The sequence below is a fragment of the Elephantulus edwardii genome, unplaced genomic scaffold (genome assembly GCF_000299155.1).
Source record: "Elephantulus edwardii isolate Elephantulus edwardi_28Jun2011 unplaced genomic scaffold, EleEdw1.0 scaffold00062, whole genome shotgun sequence".
Classification (NCBI taxonomy): Eukaryota; Metazoa; Chordata; class Mammalia; order Macroscelidea; family Macroscelididae; genus Elephantulus; species Elephantulus edwardii.
The window spans coordinates 7,330,823-7,344,448 of NW_006399812.1; the positions used below are offsets into that span (position 1 = coordinate 7,330,823).

Here is a 13,626-nt window from a genome sequence, read left to right on the forward strand (position 1 = left end):
GAGAAGGAGGAGCAATATCCTCCTGTACCAGTCAGATCTGATTTGACGGTACATGCACACTAAATAAAAAAAAAAATTTAAAAAAATGTATAACCAATACTTTAGACTATTTATTCATGGCATATTTATTTTGACATATGAGTTTTTTTATTGTCATGATTAAGTGCTGGGACCCTGACCCACATTGCAAAGACAATATAGTAGAGTGGGAACAGTTCCAAAGCATAGGTTACCTAGAGAACAGGATTCTGAATTTGCCTTTGCTACTGTCTGATCTAAGAAAAGAATCACTTAATCTTTTCTCTGACACAGTTTCTTTATCTATAAAATGGAATAGTACATAATGCTCTGGACTTTACTCACATAAGCATATAAAAGTTCTCTGGCTACACTTTTTAATATTTAAAAAAAACAAATAAGAATGTTTTGCATGTCTGGAGGGGTTTTTTTTTCCTCTTTCAAGTGACTAAATTTATTTTCAAAGATCTTTCTTTGAAAGCATAAGGTTTTATCTTTATGATACCAGAATATCAATTACTTCAGTTAACCGATTGAGTTAGCAATCAAATTCCTGATTAGTTTCATCAAGTGAGTTATTTTGATATAAACTGTTGGCTTTCAGACATCAATGAACTGCTTTCTGGGAGAAAATACCCTATAAAATCACTAAGTTGTGTTTCATTTCAGTGACATTTTTAAAAAACAAAAGACAGCTGACTGGGGTAGAACACTTGGAACTTCTATTGATAATGAGTTGGCGTGAGTTTGCAAGTTGTTGTTGTTGTTGTTCTGTAACACTGAGACAGAACCAATTCATAGCTGACCCTCCAGTGGATTTTCAGAGGCTGTAATTCACACCTGAAGAGATTGCCCATCTTTCTTTCTTCACTGGAGCGGTTGGTGAATTCAAACTATGTGCCTTTGGATTGGCGGTGCAACTCCTTACCACTAAGCCACCAGAGTTTTCAAGTAGCGTGAATAAATTATTAATGACAGCATAAAAATATTAACATAATTATTATTATAGATAAGATTTGTCAGACAAATGAGTGGCCTTAATAGACTCATAAATAACCAGTGTGTATTTTATGTCCATGAATGCTGCCTTCTCTTGCTTTGCTCTCATATGGAACACTAGACATAATCTAGAACACTACACCTTGGAGTAACTCTAAAATTGTCATTGCCACTGATTTTTTCCCCCCTTTTATTCTATTGCAGATCCAGACTTTACTTACCTAGGAGGTATTTTAAATCCCATCCCAGGTTTAGTATATTACCTCATTTTTTCTTGTGGCATTTTTATTAGTTCTGTTTTCCTTTGAACATCATACGTTTATTCTTTCTAGATTGCCAGTTTGAGCTCTCAGGAGCTGATGGAATAGTACGTTCTAGTCAGGTCGAACAGGAGGAAAAAACAAAACCTGGCCAAGCGGTTGATTGCATATGGACAATTAGAGCTACTCCAAAAGCTAAGGTATTTTTATATATTGAGTAATTTCAGAGAAGAATATAATAAGATACAATTTGTATAATGTGTTGTTTTGTTTTAATGCAAATATTTATTGACTGTACAAACTTATAATCAACTAAGACTTTATTTATTCATTTTGCACATACAAAAGTTCCTGCATTTTTGCTATGCAATATAATACGCAAATTTCAGGACTATCACACATCTGTATTAAGCTTTAAGTCTAGTGATATAGTGTGAAACATGTCAGGCTGCCTACCTAAAGGTCAGCAGTTCAAATCACCCAGCTGATCTGTGGGAGTAAGAAGAGCAATCTTCTGTAAAGATTTATAGCCTCAGAAACCCATAGCAATCACGGAGGGTCACCGAGAGTCAGAACTGACTTGCCTGCAGTGGACTTTTCTTTAAAGAAACTCCTGATTTGTCAGGACCCATTGAGTCGAGTACAACTCATAGCGACTCTATGAGAAACAGATCTAAACCGTCTCCTGTCCAGTGCTATCCTCACAGTCTCCAGCATCCTCAAGCCCATGGCCGCAGTCACTGGGTCCATCTGGTTGAAGGTCTTTCCTCCTTTGTTGTCCCGCCACTTTTCCAAGCGTCATATCCCTCTCCAGGGAATAGCCTCTCTTAGCAACATGCCCAAATTATGAGAGATGAAACTTTATCTTTGCCTTCAAGATAACTGCAACTCATAGCAGCCCTGTGAACAATGGATTAGAACCCTGCCCTGTCCTGTGTCACCCCATCATCGCTGATACACTGGAGCCCATTGTTACAGGCACTGAGTCATTCTATTTTGTTCAAGGTCTTCCTCTCTTTTCCCCAGCCTGATACTTTTCCCAATGACTGGCCCTTCCTAACAGTATACCCAAGAATAGGTGAGATGAGATTTCACCATCCTTGCCTCTGAGAAGAATCCTGATTGCACTTTTTCCAAGACATTTGTTTATTCTTTTGACAATGCGTGGGATAGTGATTACTCTTCTCCCGTACCACAATTCAAAGGCATCAGTTTTTCTGTCATCCTTATTCATTGTCCAACTATCAGAAAGTAATGAAGAGATCATGATTTAAGTCAGGTGCACCATAGTATTTAAATTGACATCCTTGCTTTTTGCTCCTTGGAGAGGTCTTGTAGATTTTCCCAGTGCTTCTTGTCTGTTTCTTAACTGCAGGTACCAAGAGTGTTGACTGTGAATTTGGGTTAAGATGAATTTGTTGACAATTTCAGTCTTTTCTCTGTCTGTGTCATCCTGTCATCTCAGTGGTGAGGAATTTTGTTTTCTTGATACTGAGATGTAATCCAAATTGAAGGCTGTGGTCTTTGATTTCCTGCAGCAAGCATTTTAAATCTTCATAACTGTCAGCAAGCAAGGTTGTGTCATCTGCATAACATAGGCTGTTGATGAGTCTTCTCCAATTCTAATGCCACATTCTTAATGAAGTCCAGCTAATTAATTAGGAGGTAAAATAGGGCACAGTAGGTTAGACTGTTTTGCCGTAAGTCACAGAGTCAGCTAACATCTATAAAAGTAAACACAATTATGTTGAGTCTTAGTGTTGGGTTTTTACCGTGTTCACTGATAATTGTGTCCAACTTTACTAGAAAATAGTGCAGGGAAGAATGAATTTCAGTTACTCCGACAGATAGATCTTAATCTCTGGTTACTCTGACTTCATCATTATATTATTTGTGTTGGAGAGGTTTGGGGGTTTTTTGCTCCCTAAGGTTTTCATTGACTTACTTTTTCAGAAATGTATTACCAGGCTTTTCTTCTGTGGCAATTCCGGTGGGATACAAGCCACCAATGGCCTTAGCAACTAGACATGTAAACTCCTGGAGACATTCAATAAATTATAAACAAATAACTTTGCTATTTTAGTTCTTACAGATTAGAAATGAAGATTGTTGTTGTTGTTTTATTGTTAGCTGCCGTTGAGTTGAGTATGATTCATAGTGACCCTGTGAACAAAAGATCTGAACCCTGTTCTTCTTTTCCTTTTAATTGAGATTATAATGAAAGTTTATAGAGAACTTAGATTCCCATTCATTAATTGTTGCACAGTTTCCTTCCCGCCCTGCCCCAGTCCACTTTGCTATGCAGCTCTTATTCTGGACTGTTGTCAAACAAATAATACCTAATCGTATACTCCTTTTAAGCAGTTCTTTCTCTCATTTATTTCAGTGCAGTGTACATTATTTATCCCCTCTTCTCTGGGTTTCTCCCCAACGCCCATGTCAACCACCATGTTTATAACAGTGTCATTATGTGACCGAGATATTTTACTCATCATAATGTCTTCCAGGGTCACCCATTTTATATAATATTTTGTGAGTTCCTTGTTTTTCAGCGCTGCATATTTTTTCATATTATTTTTATAATTATTATTGCATATTATTTCATTGTGTGAATATACCACAGCTTCTCTACCCATTTGTTTGTTGGTGGGCACTTGGACTACTTCCATCTCTTTGCTATTGTGAAGAATGCAGCAATAAGCATAGGAGTACATGTATTTGTTTGGGTGGCGGTTCTGAATTCTTTAGGTTATATTCCCAGTAATGGAATCGCTAGGTCAAATGGTATTTCTATATCCAACTTTTTGAGAAAGTGCCATACCTCCTTCCATAGTGGTTGCACCAATTTTCTTTCCCACCACCAGTGAATAAGCTTCAAGTTTCTCCACAGCCTCGCTAGCATTTGTTGTTTGCTGCTCTTGAATTTTGCTATTGTTGCTGGGGTGAGATGATATCTCATAGTTGTTTTGATTGCATCTCTCTTAGAGCTAGGGATTTTGAACATTTCTTCATGTGTTTGTTGGCCATCTGAATGTCTTCTTTGGTGAAGGGTGAGCCCTGTTCTGTGCCATCCTCACACTTGACACGAAAGAGCCCATTGCAGCAGTCACCTTTTCAGTCCACCTGATTGCGGGTCTTCCTCTCCTTCACTGACCCTCCACCCTTCCCAACATCATGTCCTTTTCCAAGGAATCGCACCTCCTAGCGACATTTCCAGAGTGTGTGAGGCAAAGGCTCATCATTCTTAACTCCAAAGCGCACTTTGGCTGCACCCTCTCCAAGGCAAAGCTGTTTGTTCTCTTGACCTTTCATTGCTCTTCCCCAGCACCACAGCTCAAAGGCATCAGTTGTTTTCCTCTCATCCTTAATCATTGTCCAGATGCATAGAAAGTAATTGCAAAGACAATGGCTGAGTCTGCGTTATGCAGGTATCACAGCCTTGCTTGCTGGAAATGAGGACGACTTAAAGTGCTTGTTGCAGAGGATCAAGGAATATAGTCTTTGGTATGGATTGCATTTCAGTGTCAAGAAAAGAAACATTCTTACCACTGGACTGGTAGGCAGTGTCATGATGGATGGAGAAGAGAGTAAAACTATCAACCACAGCTTATCTTGGCTTGGAACCTCAATTAACACTCTTGGTCCAAGTAGAAATGAAGATAGATAACTGTAAATCAAAGAGGTAACCAAAACTGATGATACGATTGGCCCTTACTGACCTCAGTAGCCTAGGACCTCTAGGGGTAGAGATACCCAGGATCTCGGTTTAATACCTACTCTGAGACAGGGGAAAAACTCACCTGAGAGTCATATGATCTTTGTGAGCCTCTGACACATAAAACTGGCACCCTCAAATAGAGATGCTGTCTATGAAACAGTAGGGTGTTTTTTTTAAATCTTCACTTTAACAGATGATGACATAAAAGTTTGTCTTTCTGAACGTGGACTCAGGTGGGAGTTAGAGGCTGAAAAGAATGTTAAAGCTCCCTTCAGCCTTTGAACTTCAAAACCTGCCTTAAATAATTACAAGAAGGAATAAAAAAGGTAAAGGTCTGGGGAGAGGCCAGGTACACTTTGAATGTAGTAAAATTGAACTTCTACAAGTAAAAATTATGATTACTTAAAAATACATAGCAGCCATTTATGCAGAATGTACCACTGGTAGAAAGGGGAGACACAGGAACATTTTCAAAAATGCACAGAATGACTCCTAAGGTATTATGGTTATTACATAGAGTCAGACATCTAAGTAGGGAAAAAGAATTAGTACCTACTACAGTGGATATCACAGCCATATTGATAGCAAAAAGAAAAGAAAGGAGAAATTGTCTACAAAGCATGATCATCAAAATAATCAAAAACAAGCGGGGGGGGCGGCAAAAAAAAAGCCAAAGGAGAATATAATCATGTCTTCAAAATACTGAGAAAAAAACCCAAAACTTGCATGCTGAACAACAAAATTGTCATTCAGAAAAGGCATAGTTGAGAAAATCTTGACGATTACATAGGCCAGATATTATAGCAAAAAGCCACATCTTTATGTGTATAGGATAATTACAAAGAAGTTAAAATTAAAAAAAATGTCAGTGTTGAGGTACTTGAGTAGAGATCAAGAAGGTTACTAGTCCACCAGGAATATATAATAGCTTTTTTTTCTTCACATAGCCTCAAAATACATTAACATTTAACAATTTTCAAGAAAAATTGACATACCTACAATTACTGTGAATAATTTACTTACCCTTTCTCAGTATGAATAGATGTGTTTGAGCCCATATGGAACTTAAAAACTGCAAATGAAGTTTTGTGAGATGTGGCTAACATACTTGGAAAAAAAATTATGACTTAACCACTTATTTAGAATTAGAAAGAAAAAGAGTAAACATTAGTGAAGTAAAATTAAATTCAAACAATAAATAGAAAGGAAATAAACAGAAATTTTTAAAAAATTATACTGAATGAGGGGAGCTCTGGTGGCCTAGTGGCAAGGAGCTGCAACTATAATCCCAGAGGCACATGGTTCAAATCCACCAGATGCTCTGCCGGGGAAGGAGGGACAGTCTCCTCCGGTACCAGTCAGATCTGATTTGACGGTACATGCACACAAAAATAATAAAATAAAATAAAAAATTTTAAAAAAATTATACTAAATGATTCGACTAAACCAAAATGGCACTTTGTAAAAAATAAAATATTCCCCAAATTTATCTAAGGGGAGGAATAAACACCCACAAAAATAAGAAATGGTAAATGGTTATAACCTCCACTGAGGTAGGAATTTAAAACTAAATTTAAAAACACATGCTTACCTGACAGGGGAGATACCATGATCATGAAGGTGGTTTTCCCAGAGCAAGGCTTATTCCATTGTGCTCTGAATGTGCTGACTCTTGAAACAAGGTGAATAAGCCAAAGTGAATTTACACATGAAAATGAGCATAAAAAGCAAATTAACTTCTGAATTCATAAAACAAACTATGAAAGTGAAGGACAAAACTTACGGTCTTTAAGAAGTAAGTAGAACTTCAAACTGTTAATGGTGTTACAAAATACTAATTTGTCTTAACAATATAATAGTGTAATTTTTCCCCCCAACCTCTTTCTGGTTTATTTTCTTAATTGTTTTTTACAGAATAGTTATTGTTGGATATAAAAATTCTTTTTTTCCCCTAAAGGTATGGTAATATAATATTTTTAATAAAAGAATTTTAGCAATGCATATAGAAAGTATACAGATAGAATTCTATAAAGCCTGGCCTTTATAGGCAGTATAGTTTGAACAGCCAAGAACCTGTTGTGTGAGCAGAGCGAGGGAACACTACTTGGTTTAAAATTAAGAAAGGAGTGCATCAGGCTTGAAGCCTATCTCCATGCCTGTTCAGTCTGTATGCTGAGCAAATTATTTTAGCTGACTCTTTGGAGAGGAATGTGGCATCAAGATCAAAAGAAGAATAATCAGTAGCCTGTGTTATGCAGGTGACACAACCTTACTTGCTGAAAGTGAGGAGAACTTGAAGCACTTGCAGATCAAGGATACAGCCTTCAATATGGATTGCATCTCAGCGTCAACAAAGCTTCTTAACACTGGACCGATAGGCAGCATCATGATAGATGGAGAAAAGATTGAAATTGTCAAGAGATTTCATTTTACATGTCCACAGTCAGCACCCTTAATCCCAACAGTCAGGAAATCAGGAGATGTTTTGTACTGTGAAAGTCTATATTCAGGGACAGCGTTCGTATCTGTTGTTCTTGGGATCAGTAAGGGTCATACTAGATTCCACAGGACTTAACAACAACATGTACAATTTAAGGTAATACCCTCTCCTACAATTTAGTGTCTCAGAAAACCCACTGGAGACATAGCTATGAATCCTTTGAGTTTAATGGCTATGAATTTGAGTTTTGAGTTTTTTGATGTGCAGTTTGGGATTGGTGGGACTGGAAAAGGATAGAGAAGAAACAAAGTAGGCTGTGAATAGATAATTGATGAGGTTTCTTACTTTATTTACTTTTGCATAGGGAGCTCTGGTGGCCTAATGGCAAGAAGCTGCACTGCAATCCCGAAGGCACACAGTTTGAGGCCACCAGCCGCTCCATGGGAGAAGGATGGGCAGTCTCCTTCCATGTGATAAGCTGCATCTGAAAACCCACTGGACGGTTCACCGTGGGTCGGTTCAGACTCTACATAACAGCTTTTGTATATGATATAAATTTTCCATAATAAACATATTTTTTAGACTATGAGAGAATAGTATGACTAATAATTTGCTACTTAATTTATTTAAATGAGCTGCCCTTACATAAATAAAAAATATATGTATCTGTGTGAAAAGAGGTCTGGAGGCCTGTGGTTAAGACATTTGTCTGCTAACCAAAAAGTCAGTGATTGAAATCTTCTAGTCACTCCACAGAAGAAAGCTCAGTCATTCTGCTTCTGTGAAGATTTACAACTTCGGAAACTCTGTGGACCGTCTGTTCTGTCCTACAAGACTCATATGAGTCAAAATCGACCCCCTGGCAGTGGCTGACCAAAATTAAAGAAGTGAAAACCTGAATAAAACTGTACTCAGATAAAGAAATTAATTTTGTTGTTAAAATATGGCTAGTGGGGAAACTGCCCAGATCTATTTTACTTAGTATTTTAAGAAACCTGTTACATAAACTTTCAGAAAACATGCTGCAACCCATTCTGTCAGAACTGTGTAAGGATAGATGAGAGAAGCAAATGCTAAGCCAGTAGCATATGTAACTTAGAGGAAGCCCGGGTGTCTGCTTCTGAAAAGCCAGCTGTTCAGAACCATCTAGGACACAGTGTTACTTTGACACAACCTGATCTCAAAGAATTGTAATGGACTTGATGGCAGCTAGTATTACGCTTAGCATTTATGAAATGCATACATAAAATCTAAAAAAATAGAACACTGAACCTTTAAATTTTCTTTTAGAAATCATGAACTTAATGAATTTTATTTCACAGTTCTTGTGCATAGTTCAGAAAGAAGCTCAGTAAAACTTAACAGTTGTTAAAGAAATAAAACTCCAAAATTTGGACACTTCTTTAGCATGAAGAGTATCTATTAAAACCCTGAAGCAAGCAACAAAAGTAATATTAGAACTTTAGAAGCTCTTATTTTAAACTCAGAAAAAAGACAGTAATGTCTAGGGAGCTCTGGTGGCCTAGTGGCAAGAAGCTGTACTGCAATCCCATACATACGCATTTCAAATCCACGAGATGCTGTGCTGAAGAAGGAGAGGCAGTCTCCTCCTGTACCATTCAGATCCGATTTGATGGTACACACACACACACACATAATAATTTTATTATTATTATTAAAAGACAGTAATTTTAGCTTTCATTATTTTAAGGAGCTCTGTGAGCACAGTGCATTCATTATATGTTGCACTGCTGATCAAAAGGACTGTGAATCAAATCCACCAGCTGTTCCCCAGGTGAGAGACGGCATCCAGGTGAGAGATGGCATCCAGGCTTCCTCCATAAAGACTGACTGGACAGAAACCTGATGGGAGGGGTCTGCAGTGAGTCAAAATAGATTCTGTGGCTAGTTTCATTTCGGTTTGTTTATAACGTTTTTTTCATTGTTGTTAAACAGTCCTAATCATTGGAACAAGTTAGCAGAAAAGGTTAATCATTTACAGGTATCCATTCCTTGTCTATTTTCCAGGAAAAAAAGCATTTAACAGTAATAAGCATTTAACTTTTTTAGAAAAACATTAACAATAAGGATAATTCGTGGTCCTCAGAATAAATGTAAAAAGTTATGGATTTAATAGTGGTCCTCAAGTATGTGTTATCTAATGATGGACTGTCTTCCAGATCCCTGCTGGACCTTTCCCATTTCCTTTATCTCCCCTTCCTCCACCCACCAAATTATGCAACCCTATGATTTCCCCCCCTGCTCGCCCACACCATCCCCCTTTAGATCCCCATACACATTTTACTACTTATTCTTCTGTTTTAACAGTAATGGTCCTATGCAGTATTTATCCTTATGAGACTGAGGTAGTTCACTCAGCATACTTCCCTCCAGTCTTTCCCAGGTTACATTGTAATTTTAAAAATCATTGCTCCTACCATGCTTGCTTTTGAGGACCATTATGGCTACGCTTCTTTCAAGACAGACTTGTTTGTTCTTTTGGCAATTTATGGTATATTTCATATTCTCCCTCAACAGAATAATGCAAAGCCATCAATTCATCTTTAATCATCCTTACTTATTGCCCAGTTTTCACATGCATGTGAGATAATTGACAAGAACAGGCCTTGGGTCAGATGTGCCTCAGTCATCAAAGTGCCGTCTTTACTCTTTAATATTATAAAGAGGTCTTTGACAGCAAATTTGTTCAATACAGTAAATTGCTTGATTTTCTGACTGCTGCTTCTATGGGTGTTGATTGTGGATCCAAATAAAATAAATCCTTAAAACGGCATTTTTTTCTTTTTTTAAATTTAGATGTTACTTAGTCCAGATGTATTTTTTTTTCTTTATGTTGAGTTGAAGTCATACGGAAAGCTGTAATCTTTGATATTCATCAAGAAAAGTGTTTGAAGTCTATTTCCAATTCAGCTTAAGGTTTTTCATTTGCATATTACAAGTTAAAGTCTCCCTCCAATCCTGATGCCTTGCTTTTCTCCATACAGGCCAACATCTTGAATTATTTGCTCGGCATACACGAATAATATACATGAATAAGTACAGTGAAAAGATGTTGTTATTGTTATGTGCCATCGAGCCACCTGTGACTCATAGCAACCCTGTGTATGATAGCCTTAAACTCTGCTCTATCCCTTGCCAATCTTATTGGCTCTGACACACTTATCCCTGTTACCCCAGTCACTGAATCAGTCCATCTCATCGAAGGTCTTCCTCTCTTGTACTGATCCACCTTGCAACATGTCCAAAGTATGTCAGGCGAAGCTTCAGAATCCTTGCCTCCAAAGAGCAACCTGGTTTCACCCTCTCCAGGACAAACTTGTTCTCCTAGCGGTCCATGGTATATTCAGTACTCTTCTCCAGCACCAAAGCTCAAAAACATCGACTCTCCTTTCATCCCTAGTCATTGTCCACCTCTCTGATGCATAGCAAGTAATTGGATATGCATGCCTTAGTCTCCAGACACATGGTTGCTTTTCAGTACTTTAGGTCTCTGACAGCAGACTTTCTCAATGCAATTCATCTTTTAATTTCCTGACTGCTGGTGCCAAGAGTGTTGATTGTAGAGCCAAGCAAACTGAAGCTGTCAACAATCTCAATCTCTTCACCATCTATCAGTTGGCCCAGTGGTGAAAATCTTTGTTTTCTTGATGTTGAGGTTCAGTCCATATTGAAGGCTGCAGTCCTTGACCTTCTGCAGCAAGCACTTCAGGTCCTCTTCAGTTTCAGCAAGCAGGGTTGTATCATCTGCGTAACACAGATTGTTGATGAGTCTTCCTCCAATCCTGATGCCATGCTTCTCATAGGGCTCAGCCTCCTGGATAATCTGTTCCACATACAGATTGAAAAGATATGGAGAGGGAGCTCTGGTGGCCTAGTGGCAATAAGCTGCACTGCAAACTTAGAGGTACGCAGTTCAAATCCACCAGATGCTCTGCTGGAAAAAGAGGGACAATCTCCTGTGCCAGTCAGATCCGATCTGACAGTACACACAAAAAAGAATAAAATAAAAATTAAAAAAAGAAATAAATGGATTAGGACACATCCTTGACGCACACCTTTCCCAATTTTGAACCAGGAAGAGTTTGCTTTTTCTGTTCTGACAGCTGCCTCCTGGTCCAGGTATAGGTTTCACATAAGCACAGTCAAGTGTTCTGGAATTCCCACTCTTCTCAGAGTCAGCCACAGTTTGTTGTGATCCACACAGTCAAATGCCTTTGCATAGTCAATGAAACACAGAAATACAATTTAAATAATGATGCTGTTGTATTCTGTCAAGTTCTTACTGACCCTCCAGTGGATTTTATGAGGCAGTAAATTGCACAGGAAGAGATTGCCAATCTTTCTCCTGGATTTGAACCACATTATCTGTGGGTTGGCAGTGTAGTTCCCTATCACTAAGCCACCAAAACTCTGTGGAATATTGTTAATAAGGAGAGTTCCGGAACACTCAGGTATGCTTTATGCAGAATTTGGACAAAGTAAATCCCGTCCTTTAAAATCCGTTTGCACACCTTTCCTGAGGCGTGCAATTCTGTTGAATCATCTACCTTTGGAATGGGCACAAAAATGAATCTCTCTCAGTTGGCTGTCATTTTCCAGACTTCTTGGAATAGATGAGTGATCTCCTTGAGCACTGGATCCCTTTGCTGAAATACGTCAGCTAACACTGTGTCACTGCCTAGAGACTTGCTTTTTCCCTGATGATGTCAGTGCAGCTTTAACTTCCTCCTTCAATATTATTGATTCTCGGTCATAAAATACCTTCTGAAGTGGCACTGTGCCTCCCTTGGGTTTCAGACACTATATAAATCTTTCTTTTTAAAAGAAAATTTACATTTTATACTGGTTTACTTGCAAAGTTCATAAACATTGTTTTTTCACCCCGTATCTTTCTCTTTTTTTTTTTTACCCACCCCTCCCTCCACCCATCAGATTATGCGACCCTGTGATTAGCAGCCCCCATCCTCACGCCTCTGCTTCCCCTCCTCCTTCCCATGGGTCCTCATACATGTTCTACAGTAATGGGGGTTTTGTGCTTTTTGTTTTACTATTTAATTTTTTTATTTTGTGTGTGTACCGTCAAATTGGATCTGACTAGTACAGGAGGAGAGTGCCCCTTGTTCTCTAGCAGAGCATCTAGTGGGTTCGAACCGCGTACCTCTGGGATTGCAGTGCAGCTTCTTGCCACTAGGCCCCAGACCTCCCATGCAATAATGGTTGTATGCCATTTTTGTCCTTATGGGACTGAGTTAGTTCACTCAGCATAATGCTCTCCAGACCCTCCCAAGTTAGGTTGTTGTTGTTGTTATGTGCCGTCGAGTCGTTTTCGACTCATAGCGACCCTATGTACAATAGCCCTAAACCTTGCTCTATCCTGCACCAACCGCACTGCCTCTGACACACCCATCCCGATTACCCCAGTCACCGAATCAATCCACCTCATAGAGGGTCTTCCCCTCCTGCGCCATCCCTCCACCCTCCCAAGCATGATGTCCCTCTCCAAGGACCCGTCCCTCCTGGCAACATGTCCAAAGTATGTCAGACGAAGCCCCAGAATCCTTGCCTCCAAGGAGTAGCTTGGTTTAATCCTCTCCAAGATGAATCTGTTTGTTTTCCTGGCAGTCCATGTTACATTCAGTACTCTTCTCCAGCACCACAGCTCAAAAGCATCCACTCTCTTTCTGTCCTCCCTAGTCATTGTCCAACTCTCTGATGCATAACAAGCGATTGCAAAGACCATGGCCTGTATCAGGCACACCTTAGTCTCCAGAGAGACACTGTTGCTCCTGAGTACTTTAGAGAGGTCCCTAACAGCAGACTTTCCCATCGTGATACGCTTTTTGATTTCCTGACTGCTGGTGCCAAGAGTGTTGACTGTGGAGCCAAGCAAACTGAAGCTGTGAACAATCTCAATCTCTTCGTCATCCATCCTGATGCTGCCAATAGGTCCAGTGGTGAGAATCTTTGTCTTCTTGAAATTGAGCCTCAGTCCATACTGAAGGCTGCAGTCCTTGACCCTTCGCAGCAAGTGCATGAGGTCCTCCTCAGTTTCAGCAAGCAGGGTTGTGTCATCTGCATAACGCAGATTGTTAATAGATCTTCCACCAATGCTGATGCCACAATTCTCCTCATAGAGCCCAGCCTCTCGGATAATCCAAGTTAGGTAGTGA

The 13,626-nt window shown here is 39.1% G+C and overlaps 1 protein-coding gene across 1 annotated transcript in view; it reads left to right on the plus strand.

Moving 5' to 3' along the window:
* Positions 1 to 13,626, plus strand: part of NETO2 (neuropilin (NRP) and tolloid (TLL)-like 2) — a 44,951-nt gene that overhangs the window by 9,827 nt on the left and 21,498 nt on the right. The window contains exons 4-5 of the mRNA XM_006887817.1: positions 1,222 to 1,266; positions 1,350 to 1,477. Of these exons, the coding sequence (XP_006887879.1) occupies positions 1,222 to 1,266; positions 1,350 to 1,477 (173 nt within the window). The remainder of the gene's footprint in view (positions 1 to 1,221; positions 1,267 to 1,349; positions 1,478 to 13,626) is intronic.